This window comes from Podarcis pityusensis, assembly GCF_964106645.2.
Source record: "Podarcis pityusensis genome assembly, chromosome: 18".
NCBI lineage: Eukaryota > Metazoa > Chordata > Lepidosauria > Squamata > Lacertidae > Podarcis > Podarcis pityusensis.
The window spans coordinates 2,505,237-2,530,131 of record NC_138043.1 but is presented as its reverse complement, the minus strand read 5'-3'; the positions used below and the strand labels follow the sequence as shown (position 1 = coordinate 2,530,131).

Below are 24,895 nucleotides of genomic sequence, written 5' to 3'. Positions count from 1 at the left end.
CTGGACACAGAATTCACCTGCGCCTCCATGGACAGCTGTGAGTCCGAAATGACTCCCAGGCTGCGTACCTGATCCTTCAGGGACACAGTCACCCCATTCAGGACCAGGGAGTCCCCCACACCTGCCCGCCCCCTGTCCCCTAAAAACAGTCCTTCTGTCTTGTCAGGATTCAACCTCAATCCGTTAGCTGCCATCCATCCTCCAAACGCCTCCAGACACTCACACAGGGTTAACCACCAGCCTTCTCTCTCTCTCCCCCCCCCCCCCCGTTTTTCCATTGGGGGAATTTTTCTTTTATTCCTCCAGGAAGAAACAGCCAATCGATTGCCGCGGTGCCCACGCTAGTGCCTCTTCCCATTTTGCTATCTTTTATAAACCGCAAGAAGAAAAAAGAGAAAGGGGGGGGGGTTAAAAAAACAAGGAAAGGGTTTGCTGTTTTTCTTCCTTCCTGGGGTTGCAAAGGGGGGCAGGAAGGAGAGAAAATTCTCTTTCCACCCAGACGATGGAGAAGACCATTTGCAACTCGTCCCACAGCAAAGAGGAGATCCAGCCACTCCGCTATTTAAGGTAAGTTGACCGCCTTGCGGGAAAAAGACCCCTGCCTTTCTTGCCACACACCCCCCACCCCCGGCAAAGCTCTTTGTGCACCTGTCCGGAGGCTGCACCTGTTGAGATTGTGCCTGCGACGGAAGCCTGCCGGGCAACGTTAAGGCGCTGGCCTTGGTAGTTGCGGGCTGGGGAATGGGTTTGTGGCGCCAAAGCAAAGAGGGGCATGTTTTTTCAAATTAGGGGGGGGGACAGGCAGGGGTCTGTGATGGAGCCAGGGGTACCTCAATGGAAACAGACACAGCAGGTGGGCAGATGATGACGACTTGGCCAAAAACGACCCATCGGGGAGCTCGACTCGGGGACTGACGTTTGGGCAGGTTTGGTACTTGGGTGCGGTCGTCCCACGACTAGAGGGCACCACCTTGGGGAAGGCTGACTTAAGGACTGGGTAGCTCTGCTGGTTAGAACTTGCCAGTAACGGCAAGGTTGTGGGTTCGATTCTCGTATTTTTCTGGTGGGACGCGTACCCCTAAACATTTTGTGGATCTTAAATTGAGGGACACGGGTGGCGCTGTGGGTTAAACCACAGAGCCTAGGGCTTGTCGATCAGAAGGTCGGCGGTTCGAATCCCCGCGACGGGGTGAACTCCCGTTGCTCGGTCCCTGCTCCTGCCAACCTAGCAGTTCAAAAGCACGTCAAAGTGCAAGTAGATCAATAGGTACCACTCTGGCGGGAAGGTCAACGGCGTTTCCATGCACTGCTCTGGTTCGCCAGAAGCGGCTTAGTCCTGCTGGCCACATGACCCGGAAGCTGTACGCCGGCTCCCTCGGCCAGTAAAGCGAGATGAGCGCCGCAACCCCAGAGTCGGCCACGACTGGACCTAACGGTCAGCGGTCCCTTTACCTTTATTATTTCAATATGAATAGGAAAACGAGAGTACACCCCTAAACATATTTTTTAAAGGGGAAAAAAAGCACTGCCCTGTATGGGACATTTTGCATTGCACCAGGGGGTCAGACTAAATGAGCGCTGGGGTCCCTTCCAACTCTCTACCGTTCTGCGACTCTGGGAGTGTGAACGAACCCCATGCAGGCGATCTATGCGGAGCCAAAGGCGACATCTCCGCCGCCCAGAAAACGATCCTTTCGTAGGCCCAGCCCAGAACCGCAGGTGGTTAAACTGCGGAACTCTCCTCCACTGGATTCAACCCAACTACATGGCTTTAGGCGAGAATTAGGTGAATTCACGGGCAACATCGCTGCCGAGGCAGTGATGCTTCCGAATTTCAGTTGCTGGGGGGGTCCCAAAGTGGGGGGATCCGCTCTTGTGATCTGTTTCTCCTTGGGGCGTACTTGGTCAGATGGGCCTCTTCTTACAACCAATCCACTTTTCCCACCCACAGCCCCATAAACTGGATTTTTGCTTTGCCGTCGCCCTGACCTTCCTTTTTTAAAAACCAATTTCCATTTAAAATTCTACTTTCGTGAATTGCAAAAGAATGTGTGCTGTTTCGCTCTCTGTCTTTTCAGATTATACTTTCCCCCCCACAGACAATATGGTATCCAGGGGTAGGAGAAGGAGGAAATTAGAGGGAGGGGGTGATTATTTTTATTATTTATTGAATTAATATCCTGCCCCTGTGCCTGCAAGTCTCAGGCCGTCTCACAGAATAAAACCAGAATACAAAACCACAAAATGCATAACCAGAATTAAAACAACAACCCCCCCCCCAAAAAAAAACTTCCACATCTTGAAAGAGTAATGAACATTATTTGCGGGGGGAGCATTTTCAAAACATGGTATACCTGTGAGGTTTTTACATCTGTGTTCTTCGGTTCAGTTCTCTTTCTACCGTATTTTTCCGTGTACAGCAAACCCCCGTGTATAAGATGCCCCCGATTTTGGGGGGCACTCAAAATTAAGAAAACGGGGGGAGAGATTGCCCGCAACAGTTGAGCTTTTAATGCACTATCTGTGTATAAGACGCGCCCTCCCCAATTTTCTAACATGCTTTTTTAATAATAATTAAAAACCCCTAGTCTTATGCATGGAAAATTACAGTATATGCAATTGTTCGTTTATATGGGCAGCGAAGATCGGGGGCCACTGATCTACGTGGTTGCAACACCGAAAAGGATCATTTTTTCTCTCTCTTTGCAAACGCGGGTTTTGCAAAGAGCGACTCGCTCGCCTCTGATCTCCATGGCAACCATAAAACAAGCTTCGCTCTTGAGTGTGATGTGGGTGTTGGGAGCAGAGAAAGATATATATTTTCCTTTCCAATGATGCTGTTAAATCTGTCTCCTCCTGGATTCAGAAGTATCAAAGAAGTGTTTCATATATATATATATCCCCAATTTCTTTTTATTCATTTTATAACACAAATCAGCAACACAGATTCTTGTCTTATCCTTATTTTTTCTAAACATTGTTAGGTGGGCTTCCCCAAGTCCCCCCTATCTGATTTTCATTTTAATTCATCTTTAGCAATTTATATATATCAAAATTTCTAACCATCTTTTTTTTTAAACCACACTTAAAATAACTTCACATTTTATCACTTGCAAATAATACTGTTTTAAAATACGCTATCTTCTACTTCTAACCCTACAGCCTATACCCACTTCCAAAGCTATTCTAAGATTTAAATATTAACATATTTTTTCCCAAATATTCCTTAAACTTCTTCCAATCTTATTCCACCGTCTCTTCTCTCTGGTCTCCCAGTCAGTTTGGCGAGTTCCATATAGTCCATCATCCTCATCTGCTATTCTTCTATGTTCCTTTTTTTCTGTATGCCGCAACAGCTGCGAGAATATCACTAGCGAAGAATTGGAAGAAACAAGATTTACCATCTATAGAAGTCTTTCATTTAAACGCATCACAGACTTTGCACAAAATGTGGGGCACACAGAAAACCCTCTGGTTTGGGTACCAGAAAAGTGGAAGAGCAGATGATGGGGAAATTGGGGTCTCATAGAAAACCCTCTGGTTTGGGTACCAGAATAGTTGAAAAGGAGGTGATGGGAAAATTGGGGTCTCATAGAAGACCCTCTGGTTTGGGTACCAGAAAAGTGGAAGAGCAGATGATGCGGGAATTGGGGTCTCATAGAAGACCCTCTGGTTTGGGTACCAGAAAAGCTGAAAGGCAAATGATGGGGAAATTGGGGTCTTATAGAAGACCCTCCGGTTTGGGTACCAGAAATGTTGAAAATTATATGATGGGAAAATTGGGGTCTCATAGAAGACCCTCTGGTTTGGGTACCAGAATAGTTGAAAAGGAGGTGATGGGGAAATTGGGGTCTCATAGAAGACCCTCCGGTTTGGGTACCAGAAAAGTTGAAAATCAGGTGATGGGGAAATTGGGGTCTCAAATAAGACCCTCTGGTTTGGGTACCAGAAAAGTGGAAGAGCAGATGATGGGGAAATTGGGGTCTCATAGAAAACCCTCTGGTTTGGGTACCAGAAAAGTTGAAAATTATATGATGGGGAAATTGGGGTCTCATAGAAGACCCTCTGGTTTGGGTACCAGAAAAGTTGAAAATCAGGTGATGGGGAAATTGGGGTCTCATAGAAGACCCTCTGGTTTGGGTACCAGAAAAGTGGAAGAGCAGATGATGGGGAAATTGGGGTCTCATAGAAAACCCTCTGGTTTGGGTACCAGAATAGTTGAAAAGGAGGTGATGGGGAAATTGGGGTCTCATAGAAGACCCTCTGGTTTGGGTACCAGAATAGTTGAAAAGGAGGTGATGGGGAAATTGGGGTCTCATAGAAGACCCTCTGGTTTGGGTACCAGAAAAGTTGAAAATCAGGTGAAGGGGAAATTGGGGTCTCAAATAAGACCCTCTGGTTTGGGTACCAGAAAAGTGGAAGAGCAGATGATGGGGAAATTGGGGTCTCATAGAAAACCCTCTGGTTTGGGTACCAGAAAAGTTGAAAATTATATGATGGGGAAATTGGGGTCTCATAGAAGACCCTCTGGTTTGGGTACCAGAATAGTTGAAAAGGAGGTGATGGGGAAATTGGGGTCTCATAGAAGACCCTCTGGTTTGGGTACCAGAAAAGTGGAAGAGCAGATGATGGGGAAATTGGGGTCTCATAGAAAACCCTCTGGTTTGGGTACCAGAAAAGTTGAAAATTATATGATGGGGAAATTGGGGTCTCATAGAAGACCCTCTGGTTTGGGTACCAGAATAGTTGAAAAGGAGGTGATGGGGAAATTGGGGTCTCATAGAAGACCCTCTGGTTTGGGTACCAGAATAGTTGAAAATTAGATGATGGGGAAATTGGGGTCTCAAATAAGACCCTCTTCTTCGGGTGCCAGACAATGGGAAATGGAGCTTCGAGCGATGGAGTGGGATGAGCAGGGAGAGGATGGAGGGGAAAAGGGAGCAAACGCTGCCCGGAATTGTGGCGCCCCTGCCCCCCTTAACACGCCCCCCACCCTCCACCCCCCCCAGCTCTGCCCAGCCATTGTAGCATTGTGGGAAGATTCTCTTTCCAAAGGCCTCTTATTTAATGGTTGCCGTGGTGACGGAACCAAACGCCGCGGGAAGCTGGAAAGCCTCGATTTCTTTTTTTTATGGGGGGGGGTCTCAATCCAGCGAGAAGGAGAGATCGGCTGCTTTCCAGCGCAGTGTGAAAAGGGGGCTTATATCGGACAGTGCAAAACCGTGCATTGTGGGGGGTGGGCCGGATGGCCTTTGGGGGACCCTTGTTTAGTCATTTAGTCGTGTCCAACTCTTCGTGACCCCCTGGACCAGAGCACGCCAGGCCCTCCTGTCTTCCACTGCCTCCCACAGTTTGGTCAAACTCATGCTGGTAGCTTCGAGAACACTGTCCCACCATCTCGTCCTCTGTCGTCCCCTTCTCCTTGTGCCCTCCATCTTTCCCAACATCAGGGTCTTTTCCAGGGAGTCTTTTCTTCTCCTGAGGTGGCCAAAGTCTTGGAGCCTCAGCTTCAGGATCTGTCCTTCCAGTGAGCACTCAGGGCTGATTTCCTTCCGAATGGAGAGGTTTGATCTTCTTGCAGTCCATGGGACTCTCAAGAGTCTCCTCCAGCACCAGAATTCAAAAGCATCCATTCTTCGGCCATCAGCCTTCTTGATGGTCCAGCTCTCACTTCCATACATCACTGCTGGGAAAACCATAGCTTGAACTATATGGACCTTTGTTGGCAAGGTGATGTCTCTGCTTTTTAAGATGCTGCCTAGGTTTGTCATTGCTTTTCTCCCAAGAAGCAGGCGTCTTTTAATTTCGTGACTGCTGTCACCATCTGCAGTGATCATGGAGCCCAAGAAAGTAAAATCTCTCACTGCCTCCATTTCTTCCCCTTCTGTTTGCCAGGAGGTGATGGGCCCAGTGGCCATGATCTTCGTTTTTTTGATGTTGAGCTTCAGACCATATTTTGCGCTCTCCTCTTTCACCCTCATTAAAAGGTTCTTTAATTCCTCCTCACTTTCTGCCATCAATGTTGTGTCATCTGCATATCTGAGGTTGTTGATATTTCTTCCGGCAATCTTAATTCCGGCTAGGGATTCATCCAGCCCAGCCTTTCGCATTGGGGGCCCCCTTCCCACCCCACAATTCAAAAATTGGGGGGAGTCCCTGTTTGAAACCCTGGAAAAGCTCGTGCCAGTCAGTGCAAACGGCACTGAGATGGATAGACCGGCTTAAGGCAGCTTCCAATTCGAACCGGATTCTTGTGGACTAGAATCTTGCGTTACCTTTAGGGGAGAGGCCCATAGCTCAGCAGAGAAACGCTTGTGTCAGAGCTGGCTCCAGGTCCCAGCTCACAGAGGACCAACGCTAGCCGGCAGTAATGTACAAAAGTCTTTATTGAAGTACAGTCTCCATTTTCAAGCTGCAGCGCCCCAGCTCTACGTCTAGGGGTTAGATCGGCGAAGCTCCATCTGAGTCTCCGCCCCCTGTACACCAGTTTAAGATTCTAGCCTTACTCCACCTCTTCCGTCTCTCCTTTCTCCTCTGGGTCCTGCTACCCCCCGGGGTCCCTTCCTTCCTGGATTCTTCTGACGCTGACGTTGACCCCCCTGACTCCTCCCCCTCTTTTCGGCGGGCTTTGGGACCTGGCTCCCTATCCGGGCTGCCAACTGCACCGCCCTCCTGTACATTTGAACTTGGCGCGCGCGCCCAGCCTTCAACCTTCCTCTCGACCGTTTCCTCGCTCCCCGATGGAGGCGTGGCCAATCCTGACTCATGTCCTCCCACTGGCAGTGCGCCGCCTGATCCCGATGCCTGGGACTCCTCCCCCCTACTGCACTCTGGTGTGGACGCTGGTCCTGATTTCCAACTGCTGCTCTCTGAGTCCCCTCTGGCCCCTTCTTCCTGGGGTGTCCCCCTCGGCACCCCCCTTGCTCTGACCATGGGAGCCCCTTTCTGTGAATCTTCCGATTCGCTGGAAAGACTCAGAGACCTCGGACCGCTGTCATCGCTAACATTTCCTTCGGACTCCTCCCCCTCGCTCTCTATTTCCTCCCTTTCCTGTGCCTCTGCTCCTGAACCCCTGACAGCTTGCTTGGCATGCAGAAGGTCCTGGGGTTCAAATCCTAGCAGCAGGGCAGGGGGCTGCCCTTTGCCCTTCACCATGTCCATGGAGACACAGGTCAAATCTGTGTCCAGGGCAGCTGTCTACCAGCGCCATCTGGTACGCAGGATGAGACCCTCCCTGCCCACGGACTGTCTGGCCAGAGTGGTGCATGCTCTGGTTATCTCCCGCTTGGACTACTGCCATGCGCTCTCCGTGGGGCTACCTTTGAAGGTGACCCGGAAACTACAACTAATCCAGAATGCGGCAGCCAGACTGGGGACTGGGAGCGGCCGCCGAGACCACATAACACCGGTCTTGAAAGACCTACATTGACTCCCAGGATGTTTCCGAGCACAATTCAAAGTGTTGGTGCTGACCTTGAAAGCCCCAAACGGCCCAGTATCCCTGAAGGAGCATCTCCACCCCCATCGTTCTACCCGGACACTGAGATCCAGCGCTGAGGGCCTTCTGGCGGTTCCCTCACTGCGAGAAGCCGAGTTACAGGGAACCAGGCAGAGGGCCTTCTTGGTAGTGGCGCCCGCTCTGTGGAACGCCCTCCCACCAGATGTCAAAGAGAACAACAACTACCAGACTTTGAGAAGGCATCTGAAGGCAGCCCTGTTTAGGGAAGCTTTTAATGTTTGATGTATTACAGTATTTTAATATTTTTTTGGAAGCCGCCCAGAGTGGCTGGGTATAAATAATAAATTATTATTATTATTATTATTATTATTATTATTATTATTATTCACCGAGCCTGAAACCCCAGAGACCAGCTGCCGGTCAAAGTAAACGATATGAGGCCAGATGGACGCATTGGTCTGAGCACAGCTTCCTAGCAAACCTCCCTTCTGCCTGGGTTTGTTGCTTCTGCAGCAAGCCTTCTGCTTCGGCTCATTTAACGGCGGGCGCGAGGGCGATTTGCTTAACGATTACCCCCCCCCGCCACCGCTTTGATTAGCGATAATAATTCAACAGTTGAAAACACGAATCTGTCCATTCCTCTTTTCCAAGCCTTGTGAGTCGTCGGGACTAGAACTCGTAGCTGAATGCCAGAAGATTTGGGACAGAGAAAAAGCCGTCCTTCTTGCACCTGGTTAACCTGCGGGACTCCCTGCCACAACCCAGATGGGCTTTGAAAGAGGACTGGGCAAATTCGTGGAGGGCTTTTGAAGGCTGCTAGCCACGGAGGTTATGCTCTCCTTGCTTCTATCCAGATTCCGGATTTCAGGTCCATGGGGTCACGAAGAATCGGACACGACTAAACGACTAAACAACAACAACATGAGAACAGGATACTGGACTAATAATAATAAATTTTTATTTATACCCTGCCCTTCCCGGTTCAAAAACCAGGCTCCAGGCGGCTAACAACCAATTTAAAACACTTAATTGTAAAAGCAGCTTAAAATACAGTATAAAAACATGAATAACAATAAAATTCAAAATCGATTTAGGGGGAAAAAGCATTAGATAATCCCCAGGGCTAGCTGGCTGAATTGGTCCTACTTGGGCCAGCGAGGAGACCAGGGGAGAATTAGCTGTGGGGTCTCAGAGCGGGTAATCTTCATAAAAGGGGAAGGGGAGGGAAGGAAAGGAAGGGGAATAAAAGATCAGACTAAGTTCAAATTAAAGGCCAGGTGGAATAGCTCTGTCTTACAGGCCCTGCTGAAGGAGGTTAAATCCTGCAGGGCCCTGGTCTCATGGGACAGAGCAGTCCACCAGGTCGGAGCCATCACTGAGAAGGCCCTGGCCCTGGTGGACGATAGTCTGACTTCCTTAGGGCCCGGGACCTCTAAACTATGGTTATTCATGGACCTTAAGGTCCTCTGCGGGGCAGACCAGGAGAGGCGGTCCCGTAAATACGAGGGCCCTAAGATTGATGGAGTACATATTTCTTAGGTCCTCACCCACTAGCCTTGTGGCAGGGAGTTCCACAGGTTTGCCACACTGCATCATTCGCCCTGAAACTTCAAATTCCGGCACGATCCCACTGCCGTCAAACCCACCCACCAAAATCTCATGCCAGAGCATGTCTAGCTCGGAGCCCCGCAAATTCGACAAGGCAACCCTTGTCTCGATTCCTGTAACATACACATTCCTGTTTGCTCCAGGGCCAGATTTACCTACAAGCTCAACAAGCTATAGCTTCGGGCCCCGCTGTCTTGGGGCCCCCCAAAAAAATTTAAAGGGAAGGAGAGATCGTGTCCCTGGAAGGACAGATCGTGAAGCTGAGGCTCCAAGACTTTGGCCACCTCAGGAGAAGAGAAGACTCCCTGGAAAAGACCCTGATGTTGGGAAAGATGGAGGGCGCAAGGAGAAGGGGACGACGGAGGACGAGATGGTGGGACAGTGTTCTCGAAGCTACCAGCATGAGTTTGACCAAACTGCGGGAGGCAGTGGAAGACAGGAGGGCCTAGCGTGCTCTGGTCCAGGGGGTCACAAAGAGGCGGACATGACTAAATGACTAAACAACAAAAACAAACAAACCTTTTCCTGTGTCTTGCAGTAGAGCAGAAGCCTTGGCGATCGATAAAGAGCTCCTGGAGGAGTTTAGGTTCGGACAGCAGCAGCTGATTGAGATATGGGGTCATGCGTGTGCCATGGCAGTCACCAAGGTAAGCGTAAGGTTACCAGCTGGGATGGAAACAGCTGAAAGAGGAGGAACGGAAACTTTCTGGTCTGGAGGGCGCCAGGTTGGCAACCCTCGTGGTCTCGGAGCTCTCCTTTAAATCAGAACCAGTGAAGGCAGTGAAGGTCCTGTGTGAGTGTCTGGAGGTGGTTGGAGGATGGATGGCGGCCAACAGATTGAGGCTGAATCCTGACAAGACAGAAGTACTGTTTTGGGGGGACAGGGGGCGGGCAGGTGTGGGGGACTCCCTGGTCCTGAATGGGGCAACTGTGCCCCTGAAGGACCAGGTGCGCAGCCTGGGAGTCATTCTGGACTCACAGCTCTCCATGGAGGTGCAGGTCAGTTCTGTGTCCAGGGCAGCTCCATCTGGTACGCAGGATGAGACCCTCCCTGCCCGCAGACTGACTTGCCAGAGTGGTGCATGCTCTGGTTATCTCCCGCTTGGACTACTGCCACGCGCTCTACGTGGGGCTGCCTTGGAAGGTGACCTGGAAACTGCAATTAATCCAGAATGCGGCAGCCAGACTGGGGACTGGGAGTGGCCGCCGGGACCACATAACACTGGTTCTGAGAGATCTGCATTGGCTCCCAGTACATTTCCGAGCACAATTCAAAGTGTTGGTGCTGACCTTGAAAGCCCTAAATGGCCTTGGCCCAGTAGATCTATAGGAGCAGCTCCACCTCCATCGTCCATCCCGGACACGGAGGTCCATCTCCGAGAGCCTTCTGCCAGTTCCCTCATTGCGAGAGGAGAGGTTACAGGGAACCAGGCAGAGGGCCTTCTCGGTGGTGGCACCCGCCCTGTGGAACGCCCTCCCTTCAGATGTGAAGGAAATAAGCAGCTATCCTATCTTTAAAAGACATCTGAAGGCAGCCCTGTTCAGGGAAGCTTTTAACATTTAACGCTGTATTGTTTTTAATACTTGATTGGGAGCCGCCCAGAGTGGCTGGGGAAACTCAGCCAGATGGGCGGGGTATAAAGAATAAATTATTATATATATTATTTTGTTTTCGAGCGCCCTGAGGTGGCAGCCTGTTGTTGTTCGGTCCAGTGCTTCCTTCAGGTACCACTGAAGTCGCCTCTTTTTGACGTTTCCCAGAGCATCTCCTTCATTTTCGGCCTGTTAGTTTTGGACGAGGAGCGGCCGCATCTGGCTTTTTAATCGCTCGCAGCCTCTCCCGACCCTCCACCACCGAGGAAATGCCGAGCGCATTTCGAAGTCTGGCCCTGCCCGCGATGAGGGGGGAATGGGGACTCCTCCCTCTCCCCCCACCACAGGGGGGAGTTGAGTTGCTATTTGGGCAATTTTAAAAATTTCATTTTCCCTCTTCCGGATTTTTACCTCTGGTTTGGAATCAGGTATTTGCACTGCATTGCACTGGGGTAGCCAGTAATAATAATAATAATAATAATAATAATAATAATAATAATAATTTATTATTTCTACCCCGCCCATCTGGCTTGGCTTCCCCAGCCACCCTGGACAGCTTCCAAAAAAATATTAAAATACTGTAATACATCAAACATTAAAAGCTTCCCTAAACAGGGCTGCCTTCAGATGTCTTCTAAAAGTCTGGTAGTTGTTGTTCTCTTTGACATCTGGTGGGAGGGCGTTCCACAGGGAGGGCGCCACTACCGAGAAGGCCCTCTGCCTGCTTCCCTGTAACGTCACTTCTCGCAAGGAGGGAACCGCCAGAAGGCCCTCGGGAGATGGACCCACGTGTCCGGGATGGACAATGGGGGTGGAGACGCTCCTTCAGGGATACTGGGCCGTTTAGGGCTTTCAAGATCAGCACCAACACTTTGAATTGTGCCCGGAAACGTACTGGGAGCCAATGCAGATCTCTTAGGACCGGTGTTATGTGGTCTCCACTCCCAGTCCCCAGCCTGGCTGCCACATTCTGGATTAGTTGTAGTTTCCGGGTCACCTTCAAAGGTAGCCCCACGGAGAGCGCATGGCAGTAGTCCAAGCGGGAGATAACCAGAGCATGCACCACTCTGGCCAGACAGTCTGTGGGCAGGTAGGGTCTCATCCTGCGTACCACATGGAGCTGCCCTGGACACAGAATTGACCTGCGCCTCCATGGACAGCTGTGAGTCCAGAATGACTCCCAGGCTGCGCACCTGGTCCTTCAGGGGCACAGTTACCTCATTCAGGACCAGGGAGTCCCCCACACCTGCCCGCCCCCTGTCCCCCCAAAACAGTCCTTCTGTCTTGTCAGGATTCAACCTCAATCCGTTAGCCGCCATCCATCCCCCAACCGCCTCCAGACACTCACAGAGGGTTAACCACCAGCCTTCTCTCTCTCCCCCCCCCCCATTTTTCCATTGGGGGAATTTTTCTTTTAGTTTTTCTTTTAATTTTTCCATTGGGGGAATTTTTAATTCAGTGTTGACAGAGCTGAGCGACCAATGGTCTGACTCGGTTTGGCAAGCTCCCTAGGTTCTTATTTAAAACCAGACCACGAAGGCTAGATCAGGGGTCAGCAGCCTTTTTCAGCAGGGGGCCGGTACACCGTCCCTCAGACCATGTGGGGGGCCGGACTATATTTTGGACAGGAAAAAAATGAACGAATTCCTATACCCCACAAATAACCCAGAGATGCATTTGAAATAAAAGCACACATTCTACTCAAGTAAAAACACGCTGATTCCCGGACCGTCTGAAGGCCGGATTGAGAAGGCGATTGGGCCAGATCTGGCCCCTGGGCCTTAGGTTGCCTACCCCTGGGCTAGAACCTTGATTTATCCTTAAGGGAAGGAGCAGGGAAGAGAGTTCCAGGTTTGATTGCAAAACATCTCAGGTTAGGGCTAAGGGGAGATGCGCTGCCTGAAAGACCTCCTTATATTCCTGATGGAAGCCACTGAGGTTCTGGTCCTGGGGTCTCTCCCATTGGGTGCCTCTGTTTTTATCCTGAGCCCCCACCCACACCCCATCGCCCTGCACCCTAATTTTCCCGGGCGTCTCGTTCCAGGTTTTCCCTCGGAGGTCTCTGCCGAGGAAGCAGCCGACGTTGCTGGTGGTCTGCGGCTGCGAGCAGAACGGAGCGGTCGGACTGGCGTGCGCCCGTCACCTGCGTGTCTTTGTAGGTACCTGCCCCCCCTGTCCCACCCCCAGAGTTTGTCTTTGTTTCCAACTTGACCTTCTCTCTTCCTTGTTCGAATCCATTTCTCCCCCCCCCTTAAAAGAGGGTTGGACAAATTCATAGAGGTATTGATGGCTACCGGCCGCAAGGGCTATGATGTCTGAAGGCAAAGTTGCTTGGGAATTCCATCTCAGGATGTCTGAAAACAAACACACACACACAAGTGATGTTTCTCCCAGCGCTATTGAAAAGTGCAAAATCAGGTCTCTCTCCTGTGGTGATATTTTACAATTTAGCTTGTTTGCAAAGCTATTGCACTACCAACCTTACTGTATGCTTGTGAAACGTGGACCACTCGTAAACGCCATCTCCAACTCCTCGGAAGATTCCATCAACGGTGTCTCTGAAAAATATTACACATCACTTGGGAAGACAGGCGAACTAATATCAGTGTTCTGGAAGAAGCAAAGATCACTGGTTTCGAAGCGATGATTCTTCAACATCAACTTCGTTGGACTGGTCATGTTGTGTGGATGCCTGATTATCGTCTTCCAAAGCAACTATGGTGGTACCTCAGGTTACAGATGCTTCAGGTTACAGACACTTCAGGTTACAGACTCCACTAACCCAGAAGTAGTACCTCGGGTTAAGAACTTTGCTTCAGGATGAGAACAGAAAGCATGCTCTGTCGGCGCAGTGGCAGCAGGAGGCCGCATTAGCTAAAGCAGTGCTTCAGGTTGAGAACAGTTTCAGGTTAAAAACGGACCTCCGGAACGAATTAAGTTCTTAACCCAAGGTACCACTGTACTCTATTCTGAACTTAAAAATGGAAAGCATAATGCTGGTGGTCAACAAAAGAGGTTTAAAGACTCACTCAAGGCACATTTTTAAAAATGTAGTATAGGTAAAGGTAAAGGGGCCCCTGACCATTAGGTCCAGTCGTGACCAACTCTGGGGTTGCGGCGCTCATCTCACTTTACTGGCCGAGGGAGCCGGCGTACAGCTTCCGGGTCATGTGGCCAGCAGGACTAAGCCGCTTCTGGCGAACCAGAGCAGCGCACGGAAACGCCGTTTACCTTCCCGCTGGAGTGGTACCTATTTATCTACTTGCACTTTTACATGCTTTCGAACTGCTAGGTTGGCAGGAAAATGTAGTATAAACACCAACAACTGGGAAACACTGGCCTGCGAGCGCTCCAGTTGGAGAACAGCCTTGACCAAAGGTGTCAAGGGCTTTGAAGACTCTCGAATTCAGGACACAAGGGAGAAACGTGCTAAGAGGAAGGCACGCTTGGCAAACCCTCACCAGGATCAACTCCCGCCCAGAAACCTATGTCCCCACTGTGGAAGGACGTGGGGATCCAGAATTGGCCTCCACAGTCACTTATGGACTCACTGTTAAAACCGTATTTATGGAAGACAATCTTACTTGGCTACGAGGGATTGCTAAAGAAGAAGAAGAAATTTGTTCCCCAAACCCTCGCAGAATCGCTGGGGTGAGGTTGAAGGAGAGAGAATGCTCTGTGTTAGGACTAAAAATATTAGCGCTGTTGGCCGGGGGGTTTTCTGAGCTTTGCAAACTGCAAAGAGAGCTCAGAGAGAGATGCTTTTAATGCAAACTGCGCTTTAGCTTTTGAAACCCACATAGCAACGGTCCCGGCTGGTTTGGCAGGCTTTTAATACACCGTATTTGCAGCGTACAAAGCACCCTGGAGTCTCTTTCTCGCCCTGAATTAGTCTCGCTAGGAAATAGGTCCAGGTCGCCCGGGGGAACGAGGAGGAGAAGGGGAAAACAGGATTTCAAGTCCCCTTCCTTTTCTGAAAGTTATTTCTCAGGGATGAAGTGGTTTCCTTCCCCTTCCTGTGCCAGCCACCCCGCTTCTGAGATTTATTTCTTAACTTTCATTCAGAGTTTAGAACCCTGCCCGTTATCAGTTAGATATCCAGTTCCCCATTTCAGGAAGGCTGGAGCATAGCTGTCAACTTTTCCCTTTTCTTGCGAGGAATCCTATTCGAAATAAGGGAATTTCCCTTAAAAAAAGGGAAACGTTGAAAGCTATGGGCTGGAGTGTAGAGCAATAAGGGAAATATCGCTTCAGCAAGGCTTCCACTTGAATAATGATAATAATAATAATAATAATAATAATAATAATATTTTATTTATACCCCGTCCAACATTTTGGAGGTCCCAATTTGCAAGGTGGTTAGATTTGTCTCAGCTAGGGCTAGGGCCTTTTCAGTACTGGCCCCGACTTGGTGGAACGCTCTGTCCCAAGAGACCAGGGCCCTGCAGGACTTGACATCTTTCGACAGGGCCTGCAAGACAGAGCTGTTCCGCCTGGTCTTTGGTTTGGACTCAGTCTGACCCTTATGTTTCCCTCCCCTTATGGTCTTGATCTATGGGCTACTTTTAAAATGAGGCTGCATTTTAAATTGCATTTTAACCTGTATTTTAAATTGGTTCCCCCCGCCCCTTATGTTTTTACTGTAATTTTACTGGTGTTAGCCACCCTGAGCCTGGCTCTGGCTGGGGAGGGCGGGGTATAAATTATTATTATTATTATTATTATTATTATTCAGCATTTTAAAAAGCAGAGACATCACCTTGCCAACAAAGGTCCGTATAGTTAAAGCCATGGTTTTCCCAGTAGTGATGTATGGAAGTGAGAGCTGGACCATCAAGAAGGCTGATCGCCGAAGAATGGATGCTTTTGAATTCTGGTGCTGGAGGAGACTCTTGAGAGTCCCATGGACTGCAAGAAGATCAGACCTCTCCATTCGGAAGGAAATCAGCCCTGAGTGCTCACTGGAAGGACAGATCCTGAAGCTGAGGCTCCAAGACTTTGGCCACCTCAGGAGAAGAGAAGACTCCCTGGAAAAGACCCTGATGTTGGGAAAGATGGAGGGCACAAGGAGAAGGGGACGACAGAGGACGAGATGGTTGGACAGTGTTCTCGAAGCTGCCAGCATGAGTTTGACCAAACTGTGGGAGGCAGTGGAAGACAGGAGGGCCTGGCGTGCTCTGGTCCAGGGGGTCACAAAGAGGCGGACACAACTAAACGACAAAACATCATCATCATCATCATCATCATCATCATTATTCCTTCCTCTATTGTCTCCCCCTTATGTTTCTCCTTGCAGGAATACGAACCCACCATTTTCTACCCGAAGAGATCTTCGAACCCTCTTTTCCGCGATTTCACCACCCAGTGCGAAAAGATGGACATTCCATTTCTTTCCTATCTGCCAGCGGAGGTGAGCAAAGTCTTTCTGGTCCTTCAGTTGCAACGGAGCATCTTGGTGCAACAACAAAAAAGACCAATAATAATTTATGATTTATACCCCGCCCATCTGGCTGGGTCCCCCCAGCCACTCTGGGCGGCTTCCAACAAAACACTAAAATACAATAACCTATTAAACATTAAAAGCTTCCCTAAACAGGGCTGCCTTCAGATGTCTTCTAAAAGTTTGGTAGTTATTCTTCTCTTGCCCTCTTCATCAAGCCCTCTTGATGGCAGATGTTAACAGATGATTGTACAGCGGTGCCTTGGTTCTCAAACTTAATCCATTCTGGAAATTCCGTTCCAAAACCAAAGCGTTCCAAAACCAAGGAAAGCAATGCAAAACGGATTAATCCGTTCTGGGCTTTTAAAAACACAACCCCCAAAACAGCAATCGAACATGGATTTTACTATCTAATGAGACCATTACAAGCACAATTCAAAGTGCTGGTGTTGAACTTTAAAGCCCTAAACAGCCTCAGCCCAGTATACCTGAAGGGGCGTCTCCACCCCCATCGTCCAGCCCGGACACCGGGGTCCATCTCCTGAGGGTCTTCTGGCGGTTCCCTCCCTGCGAGAAGCAAAGCTACAGGGAAGCAGGCAGAGGGCCTTCTCGGTAGTGGCGCCCGCCCTGTGGAACGCCCTTCCATCAGATGTCAAGGAAATAAACTATTACCTGACTTTTAGAAGCCATCTGAAGGCAGCCCTGTTTAGGGAAGTTTTTAATGTTTGATGTTTTAATGTATTTTTAATCTTTGTTGGAAGCCGCCCAGAGTGGCTGGGGAGACCCAGCCAGATGGGCGGGGTACAAATAAAATTATTATTATTATTATTATTATTAGAAAACAATAAACAATGTACTGCAGTCACACAATCAATCCATCAGTAGCTGGACTGGGTTCTGCACAGTTGCAAAAACAAAAGGAAAAAGAGCTGCGAAAACAGAAACACAAAATAAATAGCAAAAATGAACAGACCTCAGCGTAACACTCAAAACGGAAGTGTGGCGCTCAAAAATCGGAAGCGTAACTCTCAAAATGGAGCATGTTCATCTTCCGAAAAATGTTCGCAAACTGGAACGCTTTCTTCTGGGTTTGCAGTGTTCGGGTCCTGAGTTCTTTGAGTACCAAGGCATTTGAAAAGCAAGGTACCACCATATTTCGGTTTGCTGTTCTCTCAGGAAGTGTGAATGAGGTAAAAAAGGTAAAGGGACCCCTGACCATTAGGTCCAGTCGTGGCCGACTCTGGGGTTGCAGCGCTCATCTCGCTTTACTGGCCGAGGGAGCCGGCGTACAGCTTCCGGGTCATGTGGCCAGCATGACTAAGCCGCCTCTGGCGAACCAGAGCAGCGCACGGAAATGCTGTTTACTTTCCCGCCGGAGCGGTACCTATTTATCTACTTGCACTTTGAGGTGCTTTCAAACTGCTAGGTGGGCAGGAGCAGGGACAGAGCAACGGGAACAACAGGATTCGAACCGCCAACCTTCTGATCGGCAAGTCCTAGGCTCTGTGGTTTAACCCACAGCGCCACCTGCGTCCCTTGAATGAGGTAGATCGGCCTTTAAATATGAATTGAATCGAATCCCACCCTTTTCCCCACCATCCTCAGGGCCCTCACTTTAGATATTGGGGGATTGGCATCAGAGGGCTGTGGCCTCGCAAATCACATTCTGTTCTATTAAAAAAGACGTCAAACTCCAAGACTCTTTTAATGACATCTTTGGGTCCTGACGTCCCAGAAAGAAATTACAGAGGAAGGTTTTGAGCATGTGTGTGGCTTTCTGGTCATATCCCAGTTACTCGCTGGTTCCTGGGACGGGCGCCCTAACCTCACAGCCTCATAGACCCTCGCCCACATTATTTCAAAAATCTTTGGTCTTGCAATTTTTGCTAAATCGCAACAGAAGCCGGATCCGTTTGCTATAATCTTGCGGTGTTTGTGCTCAGGGAGAAGCCAGCTGCGAGAGAAGTTAAAACAAAATGGCAAGCGTCCTTCTGGAGAGCTAAAATTAGGGATCATACCAAATGTTACTGCTTGAAACCGCAGGGAGCGTGCCAGAAATACGCTGGAAGTTTGCTTGCAGACATTTTTTTGGTGTCAAAGACATTTGCAAAAATAATAGAGGGAGCAACGTTGATGAGCATCTGTGCCATGTTTTTCATGCTCATTTCATGCCGATTCGTGGCCAGTTGGGTCTCGTTTCTCCCTAATGTGCAGTGACGGCACATTGCGATGTTGCGGGTCAGATCTGGTCTTGAGACAGCATCCCTGAGGACCAAGTGAAGCTGATTTTATGTTATGTACTCAGTTTGGATCCTAGAGAATGCCTGAATGTCTGATGTAGATTTTCAGTTTCGTTGTTCTGTATGGGACAATGACAATAAAGATTATCGTATCGTAATGCATATCTAAGGGACGCGGGTGGCGCTGTGGGTTAAACCACAGAGCCTAGGACTTGCTGATCAGAAGGTCGGCGGTTCGAATCCCCGCGATGGGGTGAGCTCCCGTTGCTCGGTCCCTGCTCCTGCCAATCTAGCAGTTCGAAAGCATGTCAAAGTGCAAGTAGATCAATAGGTACCGCTCCGGTGGGAAGGTAAACGGCGTTTCCGTGCGCTGCTCTGGTTCGCCAGAAGCGGCTTAGTCCTGCTGGCCACATGACCCAGAAGCTGGACGCCGGCTCCCTTGGCCAATAAAGCGAGATGAGTTTCCAACTCTATGTACTTTACAGGACCCCGACCTAGTAGCAAAACATCTAAGTCTACATCCTTTCTCCACCTGTAGGTCCCCAGATGTTGTTGAACTACAACTCCCATCACCCCTAGATAGCAAGGCCAGAGCTCAGGGATGATGGGAGTTGTAGTCCGACAACATCTGGGGACCCACAGATTGAGAACCACTGAGCTAAGAGGATAGAGGGGAAGCTCTTCCATAGAGTCTGCATAAGCCAGGTTTCCTCAACCTCAGCCCTCCAGATGTTTCGAGACTACAATTCCCATCATCCCTGACCACTGGTCCTGCTAGCAAGGGATCATAGGAGTTGCAGGCCAAAAACATCTGGAGGGCCGAGGTTGAGGAAGCCTGGTGTAAGCCTTTCTCAACCTGTGGGTCCCCAGATGTTGTTGGACTACAACTCCCACCCCCCTAGCTAGCAAGGCCCAGAGCTCAGGGATGATGGGAGTTGTAGTCCAACAACATCTGGGGACCCACAGGTTGAGAACCGATGGCTTTAGGCCAAGTTAGGTCCAGGACCTTGGACAGGGGCTGCAGAACTAGTTCAGAACCACGGACAGCAGTCCTGAAGCGGAGACAGGAGATTCAGGTTGTCTCAGCAAGGTATTGGACGCAGCTTTGTAGCTGGAGGCAGAGACTGTGAGATGACCGGGGGGCCAACCCAGTCAGTTGGGTGGGGTACAATTAAAATAATAATAATACAGTGGTACCTTGGTTCTTAAACACCTTGGTTCTCAAACTCTGAAAACTGGAAGTGTTCCGGTTCTCAAATATTTTTTTTGGAAGCTGAACGTCCGGCGCGGCTGTCGGCTATTGTTTCCAGGGCGCCTGCACCGATCAGAAGCCACGCCTTGGTTTTCAAACGTTTTGGAAGTCAAACAGACTTCCAGAATGGATTAAATCTGGCGCTTTTGCTATTTATTTTGTGTTTTTGTTTTTGAGGCTTTTTCGGTTCGTTTGTTTTTGTGGCTGTGTGGAACCCAGTTCAGCTACTGATTGATTGATTGATTGATTGATAGTGTGACTGTGGAAATGGATAAAAGCCCCACATCCAGACAATGACTTATCAGTGCAGGGAAGAATTTTTTTTTTTTTTTTCATTTTTATCATCTACAATACTGTCTTATTTATTTTATAGCACAGTACATTGATGACTGCTTTCATTTTATGGATCAGTGGTCTCGTTAGAGCGTGAAATTCACGTTAAATTGCTGTTTTAGGGGTTGTTTTTAAAAGTCTGGAACAGATTGATCAATTTTGCATGACTTTCTGTGGGAAAGCGCGCCTTGGTTTTGGAACGGACTTCCGGAACGGATTAAGTTTGAGAACCAAGGTACAGTCATACCTCTTCTTGCGAACGCTTCATGTTGCGTTTTTTCGGGTTAAGAACGCAGCAAACCCAGAAATGTTTACTTCTGGGTTTCGCCATGTGCGCACACTCAGAAGCGTTCTGCGCACTTCGCACATGCGCAGAAGCGCTCTATTGCGCTTTGCACATGCGCAGAAGCGCCGCTTTGGTTACGGACTTTTAGGGGTGCAAACGACACCCTGGAACGGATTGTGTCCACAACCAGAGGTACCACTGTACCACTCTAATGGTAATAATAATAAGGGCTGCATCGAGATTCTTTTACACGGTGTTTTACATGCACCTTGGTCGGTAGGCAACAATTTGTTTGTGTAGCTATAAGACTTGGGGAACCCACAACTGCACGGTTGTGATGTGACTCCCCTCTCTCATCCTCTCCCCTGGTGGCAGACTCAGCTGATCAGCGACGCTTACAACCTGGTGATCGACGCCTTACTCGGAGTGGAGGCCACGCCAGGCGAGTTGCCGGAGCCGTTCAGTACGATCCTGGCCACCCTCAAGCAAATCCGGATCCCTCTCGTCAGCCTGGACGTCCCCTCTGGTATGCTTCCCCTGTTGAACAGCAGCCTGCTGGGTCGTGTGTGTCCCCGGCAAATCCCTGTTGAATTCCTATGATCCACGCGACGGTCACCTCCAGACTGGATTATTGTAACTCGCTCTACGTGGGGCTGCCCTTGAGACTGACCCAGAAACTCCAGTGGGTGCAGAATGCTGCGGCGAGACTCCTTACGGGGTCCTCGCTGCGGGATCACATTCACCCGGTGCTATACCAGACACACTGGCTCCCGGTGGAGTACAGGATCAGGTTTAAGGTGCTGGTTTTAACCTTTAAAGCCCTATACGGCCTAGGACCCTCGTACCTACGGGACCGCCTCTCCTGGGATGTCCCACGGAGGACCTTACAGTCTTCAAACAAAAACATCCTGAAGGTCCCAGCCCACAGAGAGGTTAGGCTGGCCTCAACTAGAGCCAGGGCTTTTTCGGACGTGGCTCCGATCTGGTGGAACGCTCTGCCACAAGAGACTAGGGCCCTGCGGGACTTGACATCTTTCCACAGGGCCTGCAAGACAGAGCTGTTCCACCAAACCTTTGGTCAGGGCGCAGCCTGACTCCCTCCTTTGGCAATCCTCACAGAACTCTAGCCTAATGGTTGCCATCAATTTGATTTGAATTAATTTTATAATGAATGATTTTAGAATGTTGTACTATTTTATGGTTGTTAGCCGCCCTGAACCCGGCTTTGGCTGGGGAGGGCGGGATATAAATAAAATTTATTATTATTATTATATTATTATTTTAAATAAAAGGACACATTCTACTCATGTAAAAACACGCTGATTCCCGGACCATCCGCAGGCCGGATTGAGAAGGCGATTGGGCCGGATCCGGCCCCCGAGCCTTAGTTTACCCACCCGTGCCCTACGGGCTTAGCCTGACCCCTTGCCTCTCACGGTGGTCCGAGGAATTACGCCCCCCCTTCCGCCACCCTGCCCACTTTCACCCCAGCGGCCTGGCACAAACAGCAGCTGTCTCCAGAAGCTCTTGGAAGCTCAAAAAAGGGGGAGGCATCAGCTTCCCCAAACCGAGACATGAAGTCATAACCCAAATAGTCCCTTTTTTTTTCTCTGTGTCTGGCTGGACAGCGGCGACTGGGTCTCTGCTTTCGCCATCAGAAAGAGCAAATGAAGAGAGGTGAATCTGAGAAATCTCTTCCTCCGTTCCCTCCTTTCTTTCTCAGCCGCTTTGCACCGTGACAGAGCAGAAAGGTTTTTTGGGAAATGGCATTTCCATCCCAGCTTTTCTTCTCCATCGGCTCAAAGAGGCTGGTTCTCTCCCGCTTCCTCAATTACCGTATTTTTCATCCCATAGGGCGCTCCGGCCCATAGGACACATCTAGTTTTTTGGGGGGGAAATAAAGGAAATTTTTTTCCCTTTATTTCCCCCCCAAAACCAGGTCGGGGAACAGTGGGATGGCGGCGCTCCGCCTCCCCGCTGTCCCCCGAGCTTGTGGGCTGCAGGCAGCTGCCCACATGCCTTGCGCGCCCGAGGGAACTCCCCCCGGGTGAGCAAGGCTTGCGGACACCTGCCCGAAGCACGGGGCGTCCTCCGGAGGGTGCCCCATGCTCCGGGCTGCAGGCTGCCGCCCGCAAGCCTTGCGTGCCCGGGGGCACCTCCTGCCGAGCTTGCAAGGCTTGCGGATAGCTTCCTGAAGCCTGGAGAGCGAGAGGGGTCGGTGCGCACCGACCCCTCTCGCTCTCCAGGCTTCAGCGAAAGCCTGCATTCGCTCCATAGGACGCACACACATTTCCCCTTCATTTTTGGAGGGGAAAAAGTGCATCCTATAGGGCGAAAAATATGGTAATCCCTGTAATAATAATTCAGCCACAGAGAAGATGCTCTCTGATTCAACTGCTGTTGTTTGGAATATGCTTTTCCCTGGGTTTTTCCCAGAGCAGCACACGGAAACGCTGTTTACTTTCCCGCTGGAGTGGTACCTATTTATCTACTAGCACTTTTGATGTGCTTTTGAACTGCCAGGTTGGCAGGAGCAGGGACCGAGCAACAGGAGCTCACCCCGTCGCAGGGATTCGAACCTCCGACCTTCTGATCGGCAAGCCCTAGGCTCTGTGGTTTAACCCACAGAATATTAAAAACACGATAAAACGTCAAACATTAAAAACTTCCCTAAACAGGGCTGCTTTCAGATGTCTTCTAAAAGTCAGAGAGTTGTTTATTTCCTTGACATCTGATGGGAAGGGCGTTCCACAGGGCAGGCGCCACCACCGAGAAGGCCCTCTGCCTGGTTCCCTGTAACCTCACTTCTCGCAATGAGGGAACCGCCAGAAGGCCCTCGGCGCTGGATCTCAGTGTCCGGGCTGGAGGATGGGGGTGGAGACGCTCCTTCAGGTATACAGGACCGAGGCCGTTTGAATTTTTTTTATAAACCATCCCACATTCAGTATCCTGAGCTCAATAGAACCTCCATGCCCAAGAGCAGTCTACCCTCTAACGCCACAAACAGAGAACAGGGAAGGTAGAGAGATACGGGGTGACCTCTGTGGGCTTTAGATGCTTCGATCCAGGAAGACGCTTCTGACTCTCTTTGTCCTCTCTCTTCCCCATCCAAACCCCCTTTCTTTTCAGGCTGGGATGTGGAGACGGGCACCTCCGACGGCATCAGTCCCGACGTCCTCGTCTCCCTTGCCGCCCCCAAACAGTGCGCCACCCGTTTTGTGGGCAAGCACCACCTTGTAGCCGGCCGCTTTCTCCCTTATGATGTGCAGAAAAAGTTTGAACTGAATTTCCCCGAATACCCCGGCACAGACGACGTGGTTTCTCTTTAAGGAAAGAGCCGCGCCAGAGGGGCCTTGGAGTTCCTTTCCCACATTGCGCCCCGCCAAAAGAGCCCCATTTGCTTCTCCCAAGCGGCAAGAGGTTGGGCGAAGAACCCGAGAACCAGCGAATTCTGCGCCTAGACTTCTGGAAATGGAGAGACCGTAGCTTGTGGGGCAGGCGAGACGTGGGGGCTATAGGGTGGCGTTTGAGCCTAGGCCACCGATTCTGCCTGCTCCCGATCTGAAAAGAAGCCTTCCCCGTTCCTCTTTAGGTCAAAGGATGGGGAATACAGTGGTACCTTGCTTCTCAAACTTAATTCGCTCTGGATATTCCGTTCCAAAACCAAAGCGTTCCAAAACCAAGGTGCGCTGCTTTCCCATAGAAAGTAATACAGAACGGATTAATCCATTCTGATATATATATATATATATATATATACATACATACATACAGTGGTACCTCGGGTTACATACACTTCAGTTTACAGACTCCTCTAACCCAGAAATAGTACCTCGGGTTAAGAACTTTGCTTCAGGATAAGGACAGAAATTGTGCTCCGGCGACGCAGCAGCAGCAGGAGGCCCCATTAGCTAAAGTGGTGCTTCAGGTTAAGAACAGTTTCAGGTTAAGAACGGACCTTCGGAACGAATTAAGTACTTAACCCGAGGTACCACTGTACATAGGTACAGTCCTACCTCGGGTTGAATGAGCTTCAGGTTAAGCAATTTTCGGGTTGTGCTCCCTCCAAAAAGAGCCCCATTTGCTTCTCCCAAACGGCGAGAGGTTGGGCGGAGAACCCGAGGGCCGACGAATTCTGCGCCTAGACTTCTGGAAATGTACACCCCATAGCTTGTGGGGCAGGCGAGAGGTGGTGGCTATAGGGTGCCGTTTCCACCCAATCTGGAAGGCTACAGATTCTCCCTGCTCCCAATCTGAAAAGAAGCATTCCCAGCTGCACACAAGGAAGAGGTATTCCCTCCCGGAAGAGAATCCCTATTCTTTAGGTCAGGGATGGGGAATAATAATAATAATAATACAGTGGTACCTTGGTTCTCAAACTTAACCCATTCCCGATATTCCGTTCCAAAACCAAAGCGTTCCAAAACCAAGGTGTGCTGCTTTCCCATAGAAAGTAATACAGAATGGATTAATCCATTCTGGATTATATATATATATATATATATATATATATATATATATATATATTATATATACCGTATTTTTCGCTCTATAAGACGCACCAGACCATAAGACGCACTTAGTTTTTGGAGAAGGAAAACAAGGAAAAAAATATTCTGAATCTCAGAAGCCAGAACAGCAAGAAGGATCGCTGCGCAGTGAAAGCAGCAATCCCTCTTGCTGT

General features: G+C 49.7%; 1 protein-coding gene across 2 annotated transcripts; it reads left to right on the top strand.

Annotated features, from left to right (window-relative positions):
- The first annotated feature begins 247 nt into the window (after window positions 1-247).
- YJEFN3 (YjeF N-terminal domain containing 3) lies at window positions 248-24,003 on the top strand. Of its 2 annotated transcripts, none has more exons than XM_080989215.1 (6): window positions 248-567; window positions 9,609-9,714; window positions 12,705-12,815; window positions 15,957-16,070; window positions 20,587-20,737; window positions 23,341-24,003. In XM_080989215.1, the coding sequence occupies exons 1-6, from the start codon at window positions 503-505 to the stop codon at window positions 23,538-23,540; spliced, it is 747 nt and encodes a 248-aa protein (XP_080845341.1). In that variant the 5' UTR covers window positions 248-502; the 3' UTR covers window positions 23,541-24,003. The 2 variants fall into 2 exon arrangements, with proteins under 2 accessions (XP_080845341.1, XP_080845340.1); XM_080989214.1 differs by having other exon boundaries at window positions 253-567; window positions 9,606-9,714; window positions 23,341-24,001.
- Window positions 24,004-24,895: the final 892 nt, after the last annotated feature.